The sequence below is a fragment of the Acanthaster planci genome, linkage group LG10 (genome assembly GCF_054643075.1).
Source record: "Acanthaster planci isolate LZ-2023a linkage group LG10, COTS_SCS, whole genome shotgun sequence".
Taxonomy (NCBI): domain Eukaryota; kingdom Metazoa; phylum Echinodermata; class Asteroidea; order Valvatida; family Acanthasteridae; genus Acanthaster; species Acanthaster planci.
Genome location: NC_141786.1, coordinates 4551561 through 4571480, shown reverse-complemented (window position 1 = coordinate 4571480; position 19920 = coordinate 4551561). Strand labels below are relative to the sequence as shown.

Genomic DNA, 19920 nt, shown 5'->3' with positions numbered 1-19920 from the left:
TGCATGGAAGAATATGTGTTTTATTCCTCTATGGTTGCTGTAAAGGTAAATCGGACCATGATTAGACCATAGAGGAAGGACACAGAAGGAATTTGAACTGCACGGGCTGTAACATCTGACCACTGAATTTTTTCTGCCATGCCTGGTACTTTATGAGTAGATGGAAAATGCTATTTATGTAAATGGTGATATATGAAGTCTGAAAAGTTTTATCCTACAGCGCAGAAATCCTGCACCCCAACGATTGTTTGATACAGTACCTTTTCAAATTGTCCATTCATTACCCAGCAGCGCAGCATGCAATAGTGTTTGTGTTCCTTTTACTCGGTCCTTCCAACCCTGACCGTTCAGATGTTTAGACAAAGGTCTCTAGGGAGTTGTTTTGCCTTCAGAAGATTTGGAGTGATTGGGGGTGTATGGGTTCTTGTTGGAAGAGTGAGGGAATCGATGTTAGCCGCTATGTATAGTAACAGCATATGCAGCAAGGTATGAGACGGAGAGAACCCCCCCCCCCTGCCTTGTGTCGGTCATTGTCTCGCAGGAATCTGGGGAATTCCTTTCAGACATCTGGGGGGGGGGGTGTGTGTTAAGTAACAATAGTCTGGAATGTGTATAGGATTGGGCATTTTGGGGGGGGGTACCCCTCGGTCTTATTTCTTGCTGGGTATAATAAAAATGCTCTTGAAACACCAAGGAGATTTGCGCCCTCTATAGAACCACACAACCATGGCTGTCCAGTGAAAGAGACAAGACCAGAAATAGCTGACAGCCAGGGGTACTGGAGCTGTGCGGTTGCAGGACACCCAATTTAGAAGGCGGTGCTTCGAATGTTCAGCCGGCTACTCATGATTGTGTGCGGGCTTTTACCTATCCTTACTACGCCTGCTGTTTCCCGTTAAACCCCCTCATATTAAAATTTTGTGAAGTTTAAGCCGCAGAAAAAGTAGAATTCAACTAAATTTATCGATAAAAGTTGAATGGAAGACAATGAATAACACGTGTGTAATTTAAAAGCAAATTTAATTTGGAAAGTGAAAATACTGCTATTGTAGAAGTTATAATTAATTGTAAATCTTAAATAGAACACAGTTAGTGAAGCAAGCCTAATTTTGTTCAGTGTATTTTTTTCGTTGTTGGGAAAAGGAAGGGAGGCATTTTGGACATTATCTCAGGGAGGCATCTTACAAACTGTGACCCTGGTTGCGTCTTTGGTCAAGAATAACACAGAGATTTTGCCTGACTTGCTCCCCGACTCTCATTTATATTCCTTGTAAAATGGCAAAGAGAAAATACACACACTAAGAACAACATAATGACTCGATACATTGAGCACATTCGCCACAATGAGCACATTCGACACAATGAGCACATTAGATAGGCCAATACCAAAAGAAAAACTGGTGTGTAAGACATGGCTCCTTATTATTCCACTTGTACAAAATCTACAAATCCAACAGCCTTTCCAATAAATGTTTAATTTCTTTCAAAGAAATCAAAATTCCCGGGTACCTTAGTTCGCTCAGAAGTTAAAAAGGGTCAATTATTTAGACTTTTACAAACTGACTGAATTACACCCTACAACCAAAATACTTGAGTGATAATAATACATGCACTATAAGAGCTATAAAACTGCATAATGAGCCATACAACTGCATAATGAGCCATACAACTGCATAATGAGCAAAACAACTGCATAATGAGCAATACAACTGCATAATGAGCCATACAACTGCGTAATGAGCAATACAACTGCATAATGAGCCATACAACTGCATAATGAGCAATACAACTGCATAATGAGCTATACAACTGCATAATGAGCCATACAACTGCATAATGAGCTTTACATCTGCATAATGAGCCATACAACTACATAATGAGCTATACAACTGCATAATGAGCAATACAACTGCATAATGAGCTATACATCTGCATAATGAGCTATACATCTGCATAATGAACTATACATCTGCATAATGAGCCATACAACTGCATAATGAGCCATACAACTGCATACTGTATATTCCCAAAAACCAACAAAAGGAAAAAAACCTAGAATTTCAAACCTGAAATTCCCAATCCACTCAGCAAAACACAAATCAAATCCAAAATTCCAAACCTAAAATCAAAATAAAAAATCCAAGACACCAAAACCCCAAACCAAAACTACCCCCCCACCACTAAAAAATACCAAAGCCAAAAATCAAAAGCCCCAAACCAAAAATTTTTAAAACGAAAAATCAAATCATTAATAGGTTAATATGGTTTTACTGCAATAAAAGTATGGTGTAAATTTCTGTCACTGAAAAGTGTGCAATGAATTAATCGCGTAAGAACCTGTTCACTATACGGTTGTATTAAGGCCTACTGTGTTTTATTCAGCGGTTTCGTTTGGCTCACCCATTTCCACTGTCCAAGCACATACACCTTAAAATCGTCGCTTTAAAATAAGATCGAATGGAGGTACAGCCTTCACGACTTGCACGTCTGGATCCTGCTGAAGCAGATCTCGGTCCTCCTCCCCAGGGACCCGACATAGAGCGTAGCGGTGAGTCAGCCAACTGAGAATCAGGTACATCAACTGCCGAGCCACTGGCTGACCCACGCACGAACGTGCCCCATATCCGAAAGGGTACATATGCTCATCTGATCTGAAGTTACCGCGCTCGTCGATGAAGCGTTCTGTTGAAATGAAACATATCACGGTCACATCAAAACTGTCGGGGTAACTTAATGCAACACAGTACAATTCCACTTTAAACTAAATCAACAAAAAACAAAGAACTTTCAGTCTTAAGGCAATTATCATGGTGGTTTTGTTTTGAAAGTCTGTGCTGTTTGTTGGCTCTGACCCGTGCGATCAGTTTCTAGTTTGACTCACTGAGAGACCCATAACAGGCCCGACGAAAACAGTCTCAATACACAGGGCAGGCGATCCAGTCACATCATTGGAGACATGTCCTTGTGATAGGATTCAGTATATAGGGATTGTCCTTATTTTAGTTTAAAATTACCGTTGTTTTTTTTTTGGAAAGTTTTCGATTTTGTTTGAAATTGAAGATAAATCGAAAAGCCTATGCCAACTGCCTGGAAACAATTAAGCAAAGAGTAGAAAATGTCCACATTTTCTTTCACATACACAGCGACGGCAACCCGACCCGAGTGGGACCAGAGAGGGCGCAAGTCTCCCAGCAAGGAAGGTTTCTTTCAAGTTACAGGCCAGAATTAGGTCTAAACTTGCCTGCGCGGACCGAATAACATGCATTTCTTGGCACGTGGACAAGGAGGATGGAATCTACCAGCAGGACTGCTAGCTTGTAATGCTGAAGGTATCGGACCAAACGCGGGGTCCCTATTTTTGACTGGAGTGCAGCCATCAATTTTCCAGCGAAGTGCAATTCCGACCGAAGGATATTCCGTTCCTAGGAAAATTGCGCCCTCTCTCGGTCCAGCTCTGGGCATATAGGCTTTTTATAAGGAACAAAGAACAAAATACACGTAGTTTGTGAACTTGACGATTAAAAAAACGTATAGACATACCTGGCTTGAAGTTGAATGGCTCAGGCCAATACTCTTCGTTGAAGTGAAGGCCGTAGAAGTTGACCAAGATTCCTGTATTGGCCGGAATTTTGAACCCACCTTGACGAAAAAGTATAGCGTGAATGAAGGGATGTTTAATTGATAGAATTTTAAAACAATTAAAAACTCTATGAAAATTCTCAAGAAAATGATTCACACTTTCTACCTCACAATATGCATATAAACTTGGCAACAACTCTGACCTCGACTACAACTTTACGAAGCTTAATATTACACATATTTTCTCCAACAAAAGAGCAAAATATCGCAGCGTGTACTGAATACTTTTTGTGCCAGTTAATTATCAGATTATTTTCATCCATATGATCGCTGATGAGTTTTGGCACATGAATAACATGTGGTCTGAGTCATCAATAAACCCAATCGATTACAAACAGCTGAAGTTATTAAGACTCCATTTCTGATAAGAAGCAATGAATGATTGTCTTACGGAAAGTGATGTCCTCTGAGGTTTTGTGTGGGACACTGATAGGGGCGATGCATGCGTAACGGAGGATCTCTTCGATGGTAGCACGGACGTACACCGATTTCTCCTGGTCGTCCAGTCCTGGCATTCGGTCCTCGCCCACCACGCTGGTCACCGCGGCAGAGAACTTCTCCTGCTGCTCCGGATTGCTGACAAAGAGAGCCACGCCAGTTTGTAAGGCCACCACGAGGGCGCCAGCAGCTGTCGGATTTAAGAGACCTGTTGATGAGTATTCCCTCTTGTCGGAGCTTCCAAGATGATAGATGACTCAATTTTCAAGAAACAAAAGTCTTCAAGTTGGAAATCTTTTTCTTTTCCTTTCACTTCATAAATGAGTGGCGCAGGTTTCCGCACGAAGTATAAGATTTCCATCTGAGAAATCTAAGCTGCAGCAACCATATACCCGGTTACCAATGAACAATCTTCAGAAACGGAGGGTCAGAAATCAGGAGGGTGGAACCTGTAAGACGGCCAATCAACCACCCTTCTTTATAGGATGAATAAAAGGCACTCACCTCCACCGAGGTAGTTGGAGATAACTTGGTAGGCATGGGTTTCGGTGAGGAACTCGTACTTGTCGGGTTCTGTCTCTCGGGCGTGATTTCTGCATTTGATGATACCGTCCATCAGGTCACGGGTTATGTCTAGACAGTGGAAGGGATAAAAAAGGCAATGATAAGGATTACTTCGAAAGTAAACTTAACAAAGTAACACGCTCATTACCAGATACCTACAGTGTCAATTGAAGATAAAGAGCTATGTGGATAGTTACAACAGGTGTGAATGTGGAGGCACAAACCAGCTTTCACAACACCCTGCGGCAAAGTGAAATGCTGTGTAAGACGACCCCTTCTACTTTTCTCTGGCCGATACTTCGTGTATGTCGCTCAAACAGAGTCCAGAGTAAAGAAAGTGCAGATACACAGCAATTTTGGTTTTTTTTGGGGGGGTGATTAATTATTTGATGGGGGCTTAGGATTTGGAGATTTTCCATGTAATATTTTATAGCCTTTCAGAGTAGTGTATTTTCCAATTTATTTTCTTTACCATAATAGCAGTCCCTGCAAACAAATTTCACAGATTGCCTTACATTACAGTCATTTCAAGATAATTCAAGAGTCCCACTGTTGAAATTGAACTTCTTCTGTTTGTTCTTCATAGCGAGGTTGGTTAAATGGCAGTCTTCCATTTCTTGATACAGGTCTTTGCGTGGGCGTGGAACTCTGCAATCTCTTTTTGGCTGCGCAGGGCGTTGGATAGTACAGGGCAGACGAGGCAGTGCCCCCATGGTGAGGCCTGCTTCGCAACATTCACAGGTGGTTGGTCCATGTCTTGTAACCCTATCTGTTCAGAGCAAGCCTGGATCCACTGGGTCCATACTGCGTCTGAGCCAGAAGGGAGTTTTTTCAGCAGGTGGAAATCCCATGTCAGCTGGAGGAGGTTCATTCTAGAGTTTTTCCATTCAGAGCTGGAGTCTGGTTTCTTCCCGGGATTTTGCTCGGGACCACCAAAAAAACAGCGTGCTGAGGTCAACTTGGTGGAAATGACATCAAAAAGGTTCACAACAAGGAGAATCGTCATCACGACTACTTTTGGAATGACTACACGGAAAAACTTATTGCACCATGCAGACTGTATACAGAAAGCAACGTCTCTAATTTGTCTATTTTGTTACATCAACATTAGGCCTGCAGCCCCTTCTGCAGTACACCATCTTGAGAAAGGTTTTCTCTGTTGGAACGAAGTGACAAAATAGAAACTATAGGCCTGTACCATTTCCAGGTTCACAGAGGAATCAGCTTGAGTTAAGCGTGAATGTCTGTAAGATTTTAAGCCACTTAAATCTGCTCTGTAATTTCGACAGTACAGAAACCTCAGGATCGTATAGTCCCCTTTGAAATGTGAAGTTTAAGGTTTTTGGCACAGAGATGAGATGGAATGGGCTGAATCGCGAAGTTTTTCCCTCAGCATATTTAACCCCGTGTAATCACAATAATTGAAGGTATTTTCGAACATCTCCATTGATATTAAACTTCGCAAAGTGCCGAGGAACACCTCTGGGTGTCTCATACAGAAGTACACGCGGGAAAAACGACAGTATTGATAAATAAGTAATTGAAGCGACTCAAAAAGTCACAACAATTTCCGAGAAGGGCTTTTGAATTTTCGAACTGATAAAGAAATAATCATGAAATAAGTAGGAATAGGCAAAACACGCGTATGTGCACCAACAAAGTGTGGACATTCCTTTGTTCTCCTGTGATGAAAGTCAATGCTCCTTTTTCGAAGATTTCCTTGACTGTTTCTCCTCATTTTGCCACGGTAACCTTGTCCCAAAATGCATCTAAAACTGTTTTTTTTCAGAGAGGGGAATACATTGTGTGGACATGTGCAAGTCCACACAGCGTCACCATACCGTACATTATGTGGACTTCTTTTGTAGGCGCAGAGGCCCACACTATGTGTGACACGCCTGTACACATTTTATAAGACTGCAGTGATGTGTGCATAGCCTTCATTGCGGTTCAAGTTTCTCTTTACGGCTGAGAGACACAGAACATTAAAACGAAACAAAATTTAAGCTACGTCTCCCGAAAACACACGAGGCGTCAGAAGCCTCAATAATTATGTGAAAGGATGGGGTGGGTTACAAGACACACACATGTCGAGTGCCAGGAACAGTGTTTGGCAGACCGATGATCCCCTGATACCTGTCCGAACTAATAAAGAACAATGACATGTTAACCTTAGCAAAGCTACTTGGTGAGTTCCTGGTTCAAATAGACATAAATTCAAAAACTGAATGCATTTCTAATAAATATTATGCAGCATACAGATGAGGATGAACACGTTGAAGTTCAAACTGACTGAAATGACCGTATAAACCAACCAACCTGGGTCTAGACTCTCCTGATGTCGTTTCATCTCCGAACGCAGTAGCCCATTCAGCTCATTAACGGTGGCCTGCGCCTCCCTAAGTGCATTGCTGGGGAAGAATCGCAGGATGGGGATGAAGTTGGCGAGCAAGCGGGGCCCCACAATGTACTTGAACAAACCGTCTGAGAGCAGCCTGGCAACGCGATCATGAACGGAGGCATCGGCACTGCACAGGGAATCAAGCGATACACACCATAAGACCGACGTAGAGCCACGACTATTTGGATGGGTAGAGTTTGGGTCAGGTTGGGGCAGAGCTGGAACGTCACTAAATGTTTAACTAGAGTCGAGTCCTTTTTATAGTGGCATGTGTCGAGTCGAGGTAAAGAAGTCGGGTCGAGTCATAATTTGTAGTCGAGTGGAGAATTTAGCTTGAGCCAATTTGAGTCATGAATATTCGCGTCATAAGAAAAAAAATAAACATGAGAGAGAAGCCTTTCATGGCATTTTTAATTTTGCACCTGGCAACTACACGCTGTCACACCACACTTTATTCTTCATGAAAATGAAGAGGGCGGCTGATTCCCCAGGAGGCACAATTTAAACCACGCAAACCACCTGTATACACAAACAAGTCTGCAAGTAGAGTCCTATGGACCTCGAGCAGGACCAAGAGAGGGCGTAATTGACCTACCAACGGAGGCTCCTTTAATGGGAAATGCATTGGGAACATTGTAAAGTGGCCTGGTCATCGCAACTATTTTTCAAGAGGAAGTCAGCTTTTATGTTTTGGACTTGAGTCTTATTAGTTTTCATTCGAGATTCGAGTCGAGTCATTTGCTAGCAGTAACTCGAGTCGAATAGAGCCATTTAACAGTCGAGACTCGAGACGCCACCACTGTGGCGGGATTGCAAGGAAAGAGGGCCGTATCGTCAGTTCTTCTGCCCCTAATAAATAAATCAGTCTTCAGGATGTTACAAATAGGTCTTTAGAATACGCAACGGTCCTGCGCATACGGCGAATTTCAGGTGAAAAGCTTTCATTTGTGGTGATCGCATAGAGATTGTTTATACTTCACAAACTTGAAACAATTTTTTTTCTTCAAGGTTAGCGTGCCCTGTGGTTTGCTTACTGTATACGGTCTCCATGAAATGTGTGGAGCCTGGCCATCCATTTTATGGTATATTCCTTGTGCTAGTAGTTCAGAAGAATCTCCTTATTTGGACTTGAGGCGCTCATGGCCAGTTCTGCGTGCCGCAGCGCACGCAAACTCTTGACCAATAGGAATGGATTAAACTGTCTCATAGAGCTTTTCACGTGTACATGACGGGCAAAGGATTTTCAGGAAACGTACGATGTCCGTGGAGGCGCGTGCATTTTCGAATCTGTATATTTCTGTTGGCGATTTCGTGTTCGCTAGAATGTTGAAGGACTTTGAAGGCACACGTATTTCCGCGCACTTCTGTGTGAAGGCGTCTTTTCATATGCATGTCAGCACTTACGCCAAGCGTTGCGTATCCGTCAAAATCGCTCCCAGGGTGATTTTGACCGCCGAACGCAACGCACACGTGTGTAACATTAATGTCTGTGAAAGTATAAATGCGTCGTCTACGCAACACATCCAAAAATAGTTCATAATATGGAAAGGCACCTAAAATGAACACTGACCGTCAAAACTCACAAGACTGAAAATCCTTTATAAACCTTTCCTTCAGCTCCATGCTCTATCCAAGTGCCAGCGCGTTTTCGCGCAGCGGGCATTAGCAAATCACAGTGCGCATTTTTAAATGTTAACAAACAGTCACATTTAACAATTGTTGCCTGCGGTGTAGGGGTCTACGGTGTTTTGCTCACAAGAGGGGGCAATTGGCAAAAAAAAAAAAAAAACCTGACAGTACAAACTGCAATTCTTGTTTGAAAAGAAGTAAAAAAAGAAATCTCAAAAACAAAAACATAAATATTATGATGACACTTGCACACCATGGAGCTTACTTGTCTTAATCAAATAATTTACTGCCATGTTTTTTGTTAAACTGTTATTTTCTTGTTGATTTATATTAATTTTTATTTTTTCATGTTCAATGTTGATATGAATTAAATTTAATTATGACTGCAATGCTGACCTTTTCCATTCGCGGGTGGTTGGTTGGTTTTTTGGACATTAGAAGCAAGGCAGGTCAAATTGTGTCGGAAAGTTAAGTAGGATTAGGCCTACATTATACGAGTGTGCATGCATATACGCCAAGGCGATGTGCGAGTAACGCTCTTCTGCCTGTGCTGCCTGCACTGGGTACGTTTTACATGATAAAGCGTCGCATGCAGGCCAAAGCACTAAGCACGCCCCCAACGTTCGTAGTAGGTCAGTCTTTTACACAAATACAATTATTTTGTTTTGGGAGACACATTTTTGTTTTGCAAGTTACAATTCAATTTTGCGAGATCGCCTGGTTTTTTTTACTTCTTCGGAAATAATTATTCTGGTTTGTTCTGTCATTTTTGTCATAACTGTCTCTTTTATTTTTTTCTTCTCCGTTTTCAAAATTTATCTTTTAATTATCTATATTTTCTGAATTTTTTTCTATAATTTGTATCAAGGTTTTACATTTTTGAAGTTTTCTCATTTTATTTATTTATTCTTCAGTTTATTTGTTTTGAGTGTTTTATTTTTGTTTCTTTTTTATTTGTTGTTTTTATTTTATTTGTGTGTTTGCCTGTTTTGTTTTATTTTTATTTTTTCTTTCATTTTATTTATTTTTATTTGAAATCTAATTTTGATTGTAGTTTCATTTTGTCTTTTTGCTCCGATGGCCGCCCATACACTACCAACGTCGCCGCCGCCTCGCGCATGTTTCACCCCCATTCCATGTGAGGAAATTTACGACTTCGACCGTGCGCGGCGGTTACTTGACCGGACCCTCGTGAACCATACGGATATGTCCTCGGCAACTTGCCAATCGTCTGTTGAGCCTTCTCGTTTTGAAGAATTCGTTTAAACGATCACATTGAAACTCTTTGTATGTGCTCTAGAAGGCCTAAACCAAATAAAACACAACAGAATCATGAAAAGAAATGCTACATAAATATGAAATGTAGCCTGAAAGTGGTTGCTAAGATGATAGATTATTTCCATTGTCAAAGGATCACTTGATCCTTTTTTTCCACTAAATTTCTCAATTTTAGAAGTTTTTCCAGAACAGTGAGACACTGCATACGACTGGCCAGAATCTCAACTACACAATACAATCAGTTCTATGTAGCTAGATTTTTTTGTTCGACTTTCATGAGTTATATTTCATACTTCCGCGCAGCGGAATCTGTACGTGTTTTACATGCACAAAACCGATCCAGCCACGCACCGTGTACGGTACACCGCGGCCTGTCACGCGTACCGCGGCGTACATATACAGTACATGTGCATGTACAGGTACACACAAATTTTCGACGGAGCCGCTGGTACATGTTTATGTGGTTCATGTGTGTAGAGTACATGTAAACCTGGGGATATGTATCGTGAACTTTAACATTTTCCTGGCAATTTTATAATGACAGATAGACTTCGGTTTCAATAATAAACTTAATTCATGTTAACTTACTGTACTTTTTCGTTCGTCTTTTGTTCCCGAGTCACTGAATTCTTACGCTCGCAAGGCCGTGTAGATTATGCAGGATGAACGGAATCAGTGCTGACTGAGTTAGGTCGATGTGCAAACGCGTCCGCTCGGGAAGAGAAAGAATCTAGCGGAAAACCGTCAGCTAATCTAAAATTTCCACACCTTTCTCCACCACAGCCCACCTTTGAAAACTTCAGGAAAAGTTCGAATTCTTTGTTTCGAGCGTTCGAAATCGCATCAAAACGTAAACAAACTACCGCTTACGAAAAGAGCTCTTCACAAAAACCATCATTTTGGACCACTCTGGTACTATTTCTCAATTTTATTTTCGCAAAACAAGTCAAGAAAAAGCTTTACCTTACCATGAAAATATTTTGGGCAGGGATTTTTATTTCCAAAAAGTGAAAATAAGACGTAACATTCATGAAATGAAGCAGCTGTTTGCCTGGCACGAATTCCCGTGGCCCTTATTACGCATGCAAATGATCCTAAAACGGGACATGCGCAGTTAATAACTTCCTTCTGAAACATACTTGGCCTACGGCAGATGATTAGTGACTGCTTGCCAGCCCACAAATTGACCTCGCTTTTCAGTTCCTACAAATGGCTTTCCGTCTACATAATGTGACCGTTTGATTAAAAGCACTGGATCGGCAAAATGGCACTAACATTATTTCGCTAGACAGTCTCTTCTTTGGTGGTGCTCTCGGGTGCCTGGATTAAGCAGCGACCCAAAACGTTGTACGTGATTAGAATCCCCATGGCGTTTTCCATAGTATGTAACTGTCTGGGGATATGCCATATACATCCCTTTGGGTAAATGGCTTTATTATCTGTCTGAGAGGGGCCTTCACGCATCGTGGAAGCTTCCCCTGTTGAAATGTCGCATTGAAAAAAATGAATCATGGAGCTATGGATATATCCTTTATCCAACTGGAGAATTTCACAGGGTGTTACACGGAAGAAAATCGCAAATCAGTAACAATCATACACAATCCACATGCACATATACAATGTTAGTATTTGGTCGCAATGGTATAAGTACTGTAGTGGATGCACCTGCTCGCACAGTTGATCGTGGTGTGTACACTGCACACTTACGTCTTAGGAAAAATGAGTAATACCTCTAAACCTTCGGTGACATATTTCTCCCGGACATCTTCGAATCTCCCCTTCGAGCTAGGCTATCATCGTACTTACTCGAATCCAAAGCACAAATGGCTTAGTACACCAGCAGTTGCTGGTATCGTGATGTCCTTGACATTGACCGGTTGATTCTCTTTCTTGTCCAAGTCCTCTTCCAACTTGTTCAAGATGATGTGAACGACCTCTTCCAGCCTTTTATTTGTCGTAAACTCCCTGCAATGGACATGTACAAATACAGAGTCAAACTCAACCAATGAAGTTTTTAATGGCAATCAATATAGATTCAATTGGCAGGTGCTCCTCGTGTAAGTTCAAGCATTGAATGACAGAAAATAAGCGGGTCTGTTTCTCCTTAAAAGCCTTTATTACTCAACTGCACGAGTATTATGAAAGGGGATTGGGGAAAAGGTCAAGGCTTAACTATTCTAGCACATGCCGGTCCTATCTATTTATGAACATAAAATTCCGCATACACATACCTGAGATTTTTGATGCCCATTTCTCGAAGTAAAAGCCAGTCATGACTATACTCTCCCAGGGAAATGTCCTTTCCATTTTCACTAAGCAAGTTGGCTTTATAGCAAGATAGAAAAAGAGCTAATTAGGCTGAAATATAAATCACAAACCACCCACTTCCAAACAACTGGAGTCCTTGAATGTCACCTTATTAGTGTGCCGACGAGTTCGAGGGTGCTGGTCCGTAGCGACCACAGGGTTACAGTCGCTCCTGTTGTTTTGTGAAACTTAATGTTTATAATTGTCTTGCTTACTTTTTGAAGGTCTGATGTTTTAGCATGGCTTGAAGTCCAATCTGTATTTGGCATTTCGTGTTTTTTGTCTTTCTAGTGAGTGGATTTTTATCATGTCATAAATTGCCCATACAGCCAGAACCAAGGGTGTACAGCGGGCAGGAACGTGCTCCTGTGATTGAGGTCGCAGGTCGGACATTGTGGTAGTCATCAGATATCTTTGCCTGACGTTTGTTTTTCTGAAACGCCAGAAACGAGGACGATGGGGGGGAGGTTCCGAATGAGGCTAAGGCTAAGGCTAAGGAAGTTTGCCCCTTCACAACTGCCTGTAATTACAGGGAATGCCCAATCCCTAGTTGTACACATTTTTACAGATCCTGTATTTAAACTGTTTTTGTAGCATGGTAACATTTGGAGAGCCACTCGATTGGGATTAAGTTCGCATTTGGTAATCCATCAAGGCTCTTGCCATTGCAGTTGTATCGTTGTCTTGTACGTTTTCTATATGTTTATGCCTTGAGAAATAATAAATGAAATGAAAGGAAATGAAAATCCCTGAGAAAACATTGGATGAACTGAAAGCGTGTATGGCTTATCGGCACGAGTATTGGGATACACGTGTAGTTGCATAATGTGTTTCACTGGGACGTGGTTCAAATCGTCAGATTCTGATCATGACACCAACACGTGAAGCAGGTTAGCATGTTAGCGTAGCGGTTCTTTCCTCGCTTTGCATCAATGAGGCCCAAGTTCGAATCCCGGCTTGGCCCAGGCTTTAAGTGCATTTGGATTCCAGTCCATATTCTCGCAGGTTTTCTCCAGGTACTCCAGTTTCCTCCTGCCTCTCTTCTTCCTAACCCAGTAATGTAATTCCGATTAATAAAAGTTATGAAAAAACGTATACTTATTGGCGCAAATAGCCCGAGATAGCTGAAAGCGCCATTAACCCCTTAACGCCGATAGACGGCTACAGCTGCGGCTCGGTGTGAGGATTAGTGCACACCACCCATACATTCTATTCATATTAAAAGCAAAACAACAACATGACATCAGCATTGATGATTACACAATGTGAGCGATTAGATAGAGCATTGGAACCGGGAAAATCATCTGGAGGGAGTGTGTATCTATATCAACAACAGATGTGAAATATTACCTATGTGCAACAATGGCTCTGTACTCCGGGCATAGAATTACTGATTGTGGGTCTATGGCCGTTTTATGCCTGCGGAGTTCAACCAACTCTTCATTACCGTGGGGTACATCTATCCCAGAGGTGATGTGAATGTCACATCTGCTAAAGTGCATGAGGCAATGTAGCAGCTGGTGGCACATTCATTTAAGTTCATACTGGGAGACGTTACCTTGTAACCTTAAACCTACATAACCGTACTATCATTAGTATATCAACAAGAGGGAACCAGACTTTGGGAAGTGCTTTGATAACGTTCCTGAAGAGAACAGAGCTTATAGGAAATCTGGCCTGGGTTTGTCAGATCAAGAGATCACTCATCACATTCCTTAGTATAAGCAGAAATTAAACCAGGTGAAATCGATTGTCAAGAAAGCAGGACAGCATTGAGACGCTCCATAGCTGCTTTGAATGTACTGAGGTGTTCACTACACGGAATACCCTCAACGAAGCAACTGGGGCCACTAGTGATTACATAATGTTTTGCAAAAGCTTGGTCATACCGGAGAGAATGGTGAAGATCTAGCCAAGCAAACTCAGAATAACAAGGGCATCCGGGGTTTTCTTCAGAAGAAGCAGCAAGCTCTTGCAAACAGTGATTTGGGTGAAAAACGGAGATTCAACACAGCAATGAGTCCGCTAATTTCTTTCCGGATGATAGCCTCGAAGGGGAGAAGAGGTCCAGAAGAAATAAGACGGGGTATTTTCTGGTCCTTTTTTGCATGTAAGTTTATACAGCAGTTTGGTTGTTTTGGCAATTCTTTAACAGAGTAATTGACGTAACTGGGGTGAGGGGATTTTCATTTGACTGTTGATTTTACTTTGATGTTTTCTTTCTGTGTTTTAATAAGTGCTCATTATTGAAGGTATTTGGATGTCTTTACTTTTTATATGACTGTAACCTGGAAGCCAAAATTTAACAATTTTATCAGTGTGGCGAATAAGTTGAATTGAACTTACCACAGACAACTAGCAAAATTGTCACCATGAATCATTTGGAGTTTAATGAACTGCATCTCGAACATGTTTTTAATAACATTCGAGGACAGACGTATATATAAATATTGAAGCTGCTTGCTTCCAAATGTCAGCTCGTGGATTAAGTTGATGAAATATCGACGTCTGTATCAATGTGTAATCATGCAAAAAGATTCACGAGTTTTACTCGAGTGGGACTTGTGCCCACGACCTCCTGCTTAGAAGTGCACACGTCTTCACTGCGATAACGCTATTTCCGAAGCTCGTGATTTTTTTCACGAGCGTTTGGACAACTGTGAGTAAACACGGTGTGATGATTTTTTTTTCATATTTTTTTACAGATAACAAACCTAATACAAATTTAATAGCTTTAATCGGCATTGTACTTTAAAGCCATACTACGGAGCTCTCTTGCTGATTTTGTCGTCTGAAACACTAACATGTTGGAGCAGCAAATCTAGAAGGAAAACGTACACGGAAAAAGGGAATGAACGATAGAAACCCCCAAACAAACCACAGAAATACACCAACGTCGTATTTCTTAGCAGGATTGCAGAAACAACTTTTGTTCTTAAATTTTGTTCGGTGTGTTTTGACCCCTCAAACAGATTTCGTGAAATTTTTATTCCTTTCTTTTTATCTCTTCTGCTTAAGCTTAAACGGGCAAGCGTTTCCGTTCGTGAAGTTTTGTGGGGATTTTTATTTTCCCCTCTACTGGTCCTTTTGCACAAGATTCCCGGAGGATGTCATGATGACGTCACTACATGCAATGTGACGTCACATTAAAGGTGCGATACCGGTACGTAAAACTCTCTATCTCCTGTAATATAGTTCAGTTCTGATCGGTCAGACTATTTTGGGTACGTAAACATGGATACGATTAGATGAAAAGTGTAAAGACATCAGGATGATATCATCGTGTGTCATATGACCTTACATTAAAAGAGGGCATTGCATAAAGCCCTGTATCTGCTGAAGTGCAGCTAGGTTTACCCTAAAATGAAACAGCAGGAAGGCACGATCTTTTTGTCACAAAGAAATTTGGCACACTGTTTGCAGGTTATTAAACCACTAGAAACCAACTTGTATTCATGTTGCACATATGCCATGTAAATCTATACCTCTTAGAGGAAAGAAATGATGAAAAATAGATTAAAGCAAACAGGCCTAATGTGAAAAGTGAGGAAGGACAGAATATGGCGGCAAATTTAAATTTCAATTCCAATGACTGGGCCCTAAGACCGGGTTAAGACAAACCTTATAGAACCAGTGGGATTAGTTGCGTATATCAAAATATACATCGAAATCCTGACATTGTCAAGCAAAGTATACGAGTATCATACATGTAGAGTAGGTGCCTCCAGCAATGAAAGATTTTTATTGTGCAACAGCACAGCAATGAGTCAAAAATAGACTCAGTAAACCTTTTACAGCTCCATAGTTCCACTCTGTTGCATTTCAGTTATTTGCAAGTTCTCGCACGAGTAGAATTTGAATTTCATCATCGGGGGCACATGTAAGTATTTAGGGTTTTGTAGACAGCAGGAAAGTGTAGCCAAAGAGGAGAAGAAAAAAATCAATGTTATGTAGTATGCTAATGAGGGAAATTAAGTACAAATAATTTACTTGGACTCTGAGGTTTGTAAAACAAAATTGCATACCCTTTTTAACTGATGGGCCAAATATTTCATTATTGGTAAATGGCAATAATACTTAAACTTCTAAAGCTAAATTTCTTTAAACTTTGGTCTCGTTTAATCTAATTTCATAGAATTTCTAGAAAAAGAATGTTCAGTAAGTTAGAAGAAAAGGCTAAGGCTCGCAAGGGAAGGTGTAGAGATAAAGAGCCAGTCTTTTTAATTTATGAATGAACTGTACACGTACATGTACATGCATAAGTGCGCGAGTGTACATGTACGTTTCCGAATAAAGTCAAGGTTATAGAGTTGCAGGGTAGTAAATTATGAAACGCCAAAGAGGCATTTAATGCGATTACTGAATCGGTGATGCAGTTTGGCAATCGGTGATGCATACTCACTAGCGGTGTTGGACGTTCCATAGTTGATGCATTTTTGAAAGAGTGATGGGTTTTTGCGATCGGTGATGGTCTTTCACTAGCAATGGCCAGCTTTGTAATCGTCGATGGGTTTTGGTGGTCAATGATGTTCTTTCACTACCAATTAATTGTAATTGGTGATGGGCTTTTGTGATTTGTGAAGGGCTGTCGTCACTGGTGCATTTTCGTGTTTTTGGATTCATTTATTCTCTATTGAAGGACTTCTGCCAACTTTTAAAACGGTGCTTTCTCCGTAAATCAATTTAAAAAAATAGCATAACAAGGGGATAGCCCGGATAAAGTACGTGTGTAGAGCTACATTGCTTTAATGTTGTTTTTGAGTCCATCTAAACAAGAATAACCAACGTAACTCGTCTTAATTAAGCACATGATTGTACATGTACGTGTTTATGCAGAACCCTTTGCACTGATTAACCAGCATGTGGTTTGCAAAATTAAAATCTCCTTCTACTGTACCTGACCTGGGTGACCCTGTTGACTTGACCCAAATGCCTTTAAAAGACAAATTCCATTTTTAAAGTCAGTTCTGCATGGCAGGCTTTCTATTCTTGCATCTGTGCACAGAAATACTACACGAAATAGTCACATGGTCATTCGCCACGTCGGCTACAGCTTCAGAGTAGGACAAGGAAATTGCATTGTTCTCGGATAAGCCAAATGCTGTAATGTTCTTTCTTTTTATCCTCTTTTAGTGATTATGGATGCATGTCTTGGAGATTAATCTATAAGATTACTCTAGTTCTCACAATTTGATAAGAAATAATGATTTAGGTTTAACAATGAGAGTCGTTTTTTGGACAAGTAATGAGGTAGTCATATACGCAACTATTGCTCATTAAGTTCGGTTTAGTGATTAGGTGTTAATTTGTTCTAACTTCGATTGAACCATCATCATCATCATCGCCGTCACCATATCATCGCCTATTGTAATTAATAAAAGAATAAATGGTGGTGAAATATATGCATCTGCTTGATGTGTACATTGAGTGAGCACCGTTTCCTCATTTATATACACCCGCAGGATTCGTGCGTCGGGTATGGCTCAACATATGGATCGTACCCATAATCACTTTTACTCCAGGGACTTGGCATGTTTCACTGTTTTGGCGACAAAGGGGATTTCACTCGCAGAGGACGTACGTGCAGTCGTTCCAGATTTTTCCTAGTTATCGAATCGCTAGAAAAGAAATGGTACTTCAGTTGTCTGATAGGCCTACCACATTTCAGACAGTGCAGTTTCGAAAGCTAAACTGTTGGCCCATTGTTGTGAAAATTTCATTTTCATGGAATTTCTAGAAAAATTTCGTCCCGATACCAGACTTACACTTCAACAAACATGCGCCGGGTTTGACAAAAATCCCGGGAGCCAAAAAATCAAAACAAACTGACAGGGCGGAATAGCACTCGCTGCGTGTGATGCCAAGTAGGCCTACATGGACTTTATCAAATTCAAAATTCATTTAAACTCTTGCATCGAATGTCTGTCCTATCAAAATGGAGTTTACGGTCTCCATTTTATGCAAATGTTCCGAAAGCTTACGCTTATTTTTCTAGTTTCGGATTGCGCAAACAAGCACAAATACGTTATTGTTGTGCGGTGAACTCAACTTCACGCGATGAACAGATTAGTATGCGACGTCATGGGTTTGTCAACCATGCAGCGCGCACCGCCGGGGAATAAAATCGGTAGCTCGCTGCCCTGCTCCCTTGCCGTGAGATCGCTTTGAGTGGTCTGTCGTTTGGGGAAAGCTTGGGTTTGGGAAAGTCAGCTACACTCTAACGGGTTTTAGACTGGTCTGTGCAAACGTAGGTTTGGCCCGGGGAACCCCCCCCCACCACAAGCTTCAATAAAAGTGCTGGCCTAGTGACAAACACTGAATTACGAAATCTCGACTTGTACTATAAACAGCCGGCAGGAATTTGGAAGACGTTTTGAAGGTTACTTTTGTTCAAAATGGCGACGGGCGGAAGATCTAGAAAAGAAAAACGTTTTCCACTCACTGGTGTAATTGGTTGGTCTGGAACCCATCTCCTTGACAAAGTTTATGGCTGCGTCTTTGATGGCCGCGAAGGTGTTCAGCATGATCACCCAATGGCCGACCTTCAAAGACATGACGTCACCCTTCTCCTTCCCGATCTGATTGAGAGTGATCCAGGAGGGCTGAGCCCCTGTCATGACTGAAGTTGATTGGGGACAGAAACGATTTAAAACGCCCCATTAGCCTCAAAATTCAAACGGTTCTCCGCATACAGTAGCATATGGGTCATTTTTTTAGTTTGAGGTCCGACGTGAGACACATTTTTCTGTCCATTACACCTCAGTGTGTTATTTGACAAGAGATATATCACTTAAAATGACTTTAAACTGTTACTTGCTTCGCAGAAACTTTACATTACTTAAATAGGCCCACTCTTTGAAAGTAATGCATGTGTTCTAAACTCATAAAAGCCTGTCAAGTGTAACATTCCTACGAGTAATTGTTTAGGCCGCATCTAAGTGATTACCCGGAAAAAAACAATACAAAACACATAATGCAGATTCCTCGCTCTGAAAACATGGTAACACTGATTTACCATTTAGTTCATTAGTTCAATGAAATGCCGCCCACTTCATGGTAATGTTATATTTCATTCAAAAGAAGCCTGACAACGTTAACTTACTGCCCAAGTGACCAGAGACACATCTTTCACCAGGCGCCACTGGAGGAGATTCCGCGCCCAAGCCCCCGCTACTCCCTCCGAGACACAGTACGAGAAGAACGACGAGCACTAACACAGTTGCCCCCAGAGCGATCGTTGTCCCCGTGACGGTGAAGACACCGGTGACTGCCCCGCCACCAACTGCTGCCGAGACGACCATCTTGGGGTTAGGTTAGGACGAGGAACTTCCTGTGCCCGAGCTGCTCTGTTTTAAACTATATGTACTTGTACGAACGTGCATTGGCCTACATCAGACAAACCCGCCGCCACAAGCTCCACTGAGCAAGTGCAGTGTACGTGTACAATACTTAATGGTTAGACTTTTAGTCTGTGAGCACTCATATACAGCATATGAACAGTTTCTGTGTCACTAGACAAACCTGCCTCTGTTCAGCATGTACTGTAGGAATCAGGATCAATGTTAAAGTAGAATCGGCAGCCCCACGTGACCGAGGACATTCTAAACTGGTTATTACTGTATTTTTTTGGGGGGGGGTGATTTGCGCATGTCCCATTTTTAGGG

The 19920-nt window shown here is 41.4% G+C and overlaps 1 protein-coding gene across 1 annotated transcript; it reads right to left on the bottom strand.

Moving 5' to 3' along the window:
* Positions 1 to 1003: 1003 nt before the first annotated feature.
* On the bottom strand, positions 1004 to 19792 carry LOC110988808 (steroid 17-alpha-hydroxylase/17,20 lyase-like). The gene is made up of 9 exons (XM_022252672.2): positions 19359 to 19792; positions 18699 to 18875; positions 12181 to 12274; positions 11756 to 11914; positions 6961 to 7169; positions 4582 to 4710; positions 4031 to 4267; positions 3541 to 3639; positions 1004 to 2682 (listed from the first exon to the last, which is right to left on the bottom strand). The coding sequence occupies exons 1-9, from the start codon at positions 19555 to 19557 to the stop codon at positions 2429 to 2431; spliced, it is 1557 nt and encodes a 518-aa protein (XP_022108364.2). The 5' UTR covers positions 19558 to 19792; the 3' UTR covers positions 1004 to 2428.
* Between the last annotated feature and the right edge of the window lie 128 nt (positions 19793 to 19920).

Excerpts from the sequence above, each read along its gene's own strand:
- LOC110988808 (XM_022252672.2), bottom strand. The coding sequence starts at position 19,557 with ATGGTCGTCTCGGCAGCAGTTGGTGGCGGGGCAGTCACCGGTGTCTTC. Across the intron at positions 18,876-19,358 it reads TGTCTCTGGTCACTTGGGCA|TCATGACAGGGGCTCAGCCC; the intron begins GTAAGTTAACGT and ends AATCAACTTCAG. Across the intron at positions 11,915-12,180 it reads ATGGGCATCAAAAATCTCAG|GGAGTTTACGACAAATAAAA; the intron begins GTATGTGTATGC and ends TGTCCATTGCAG.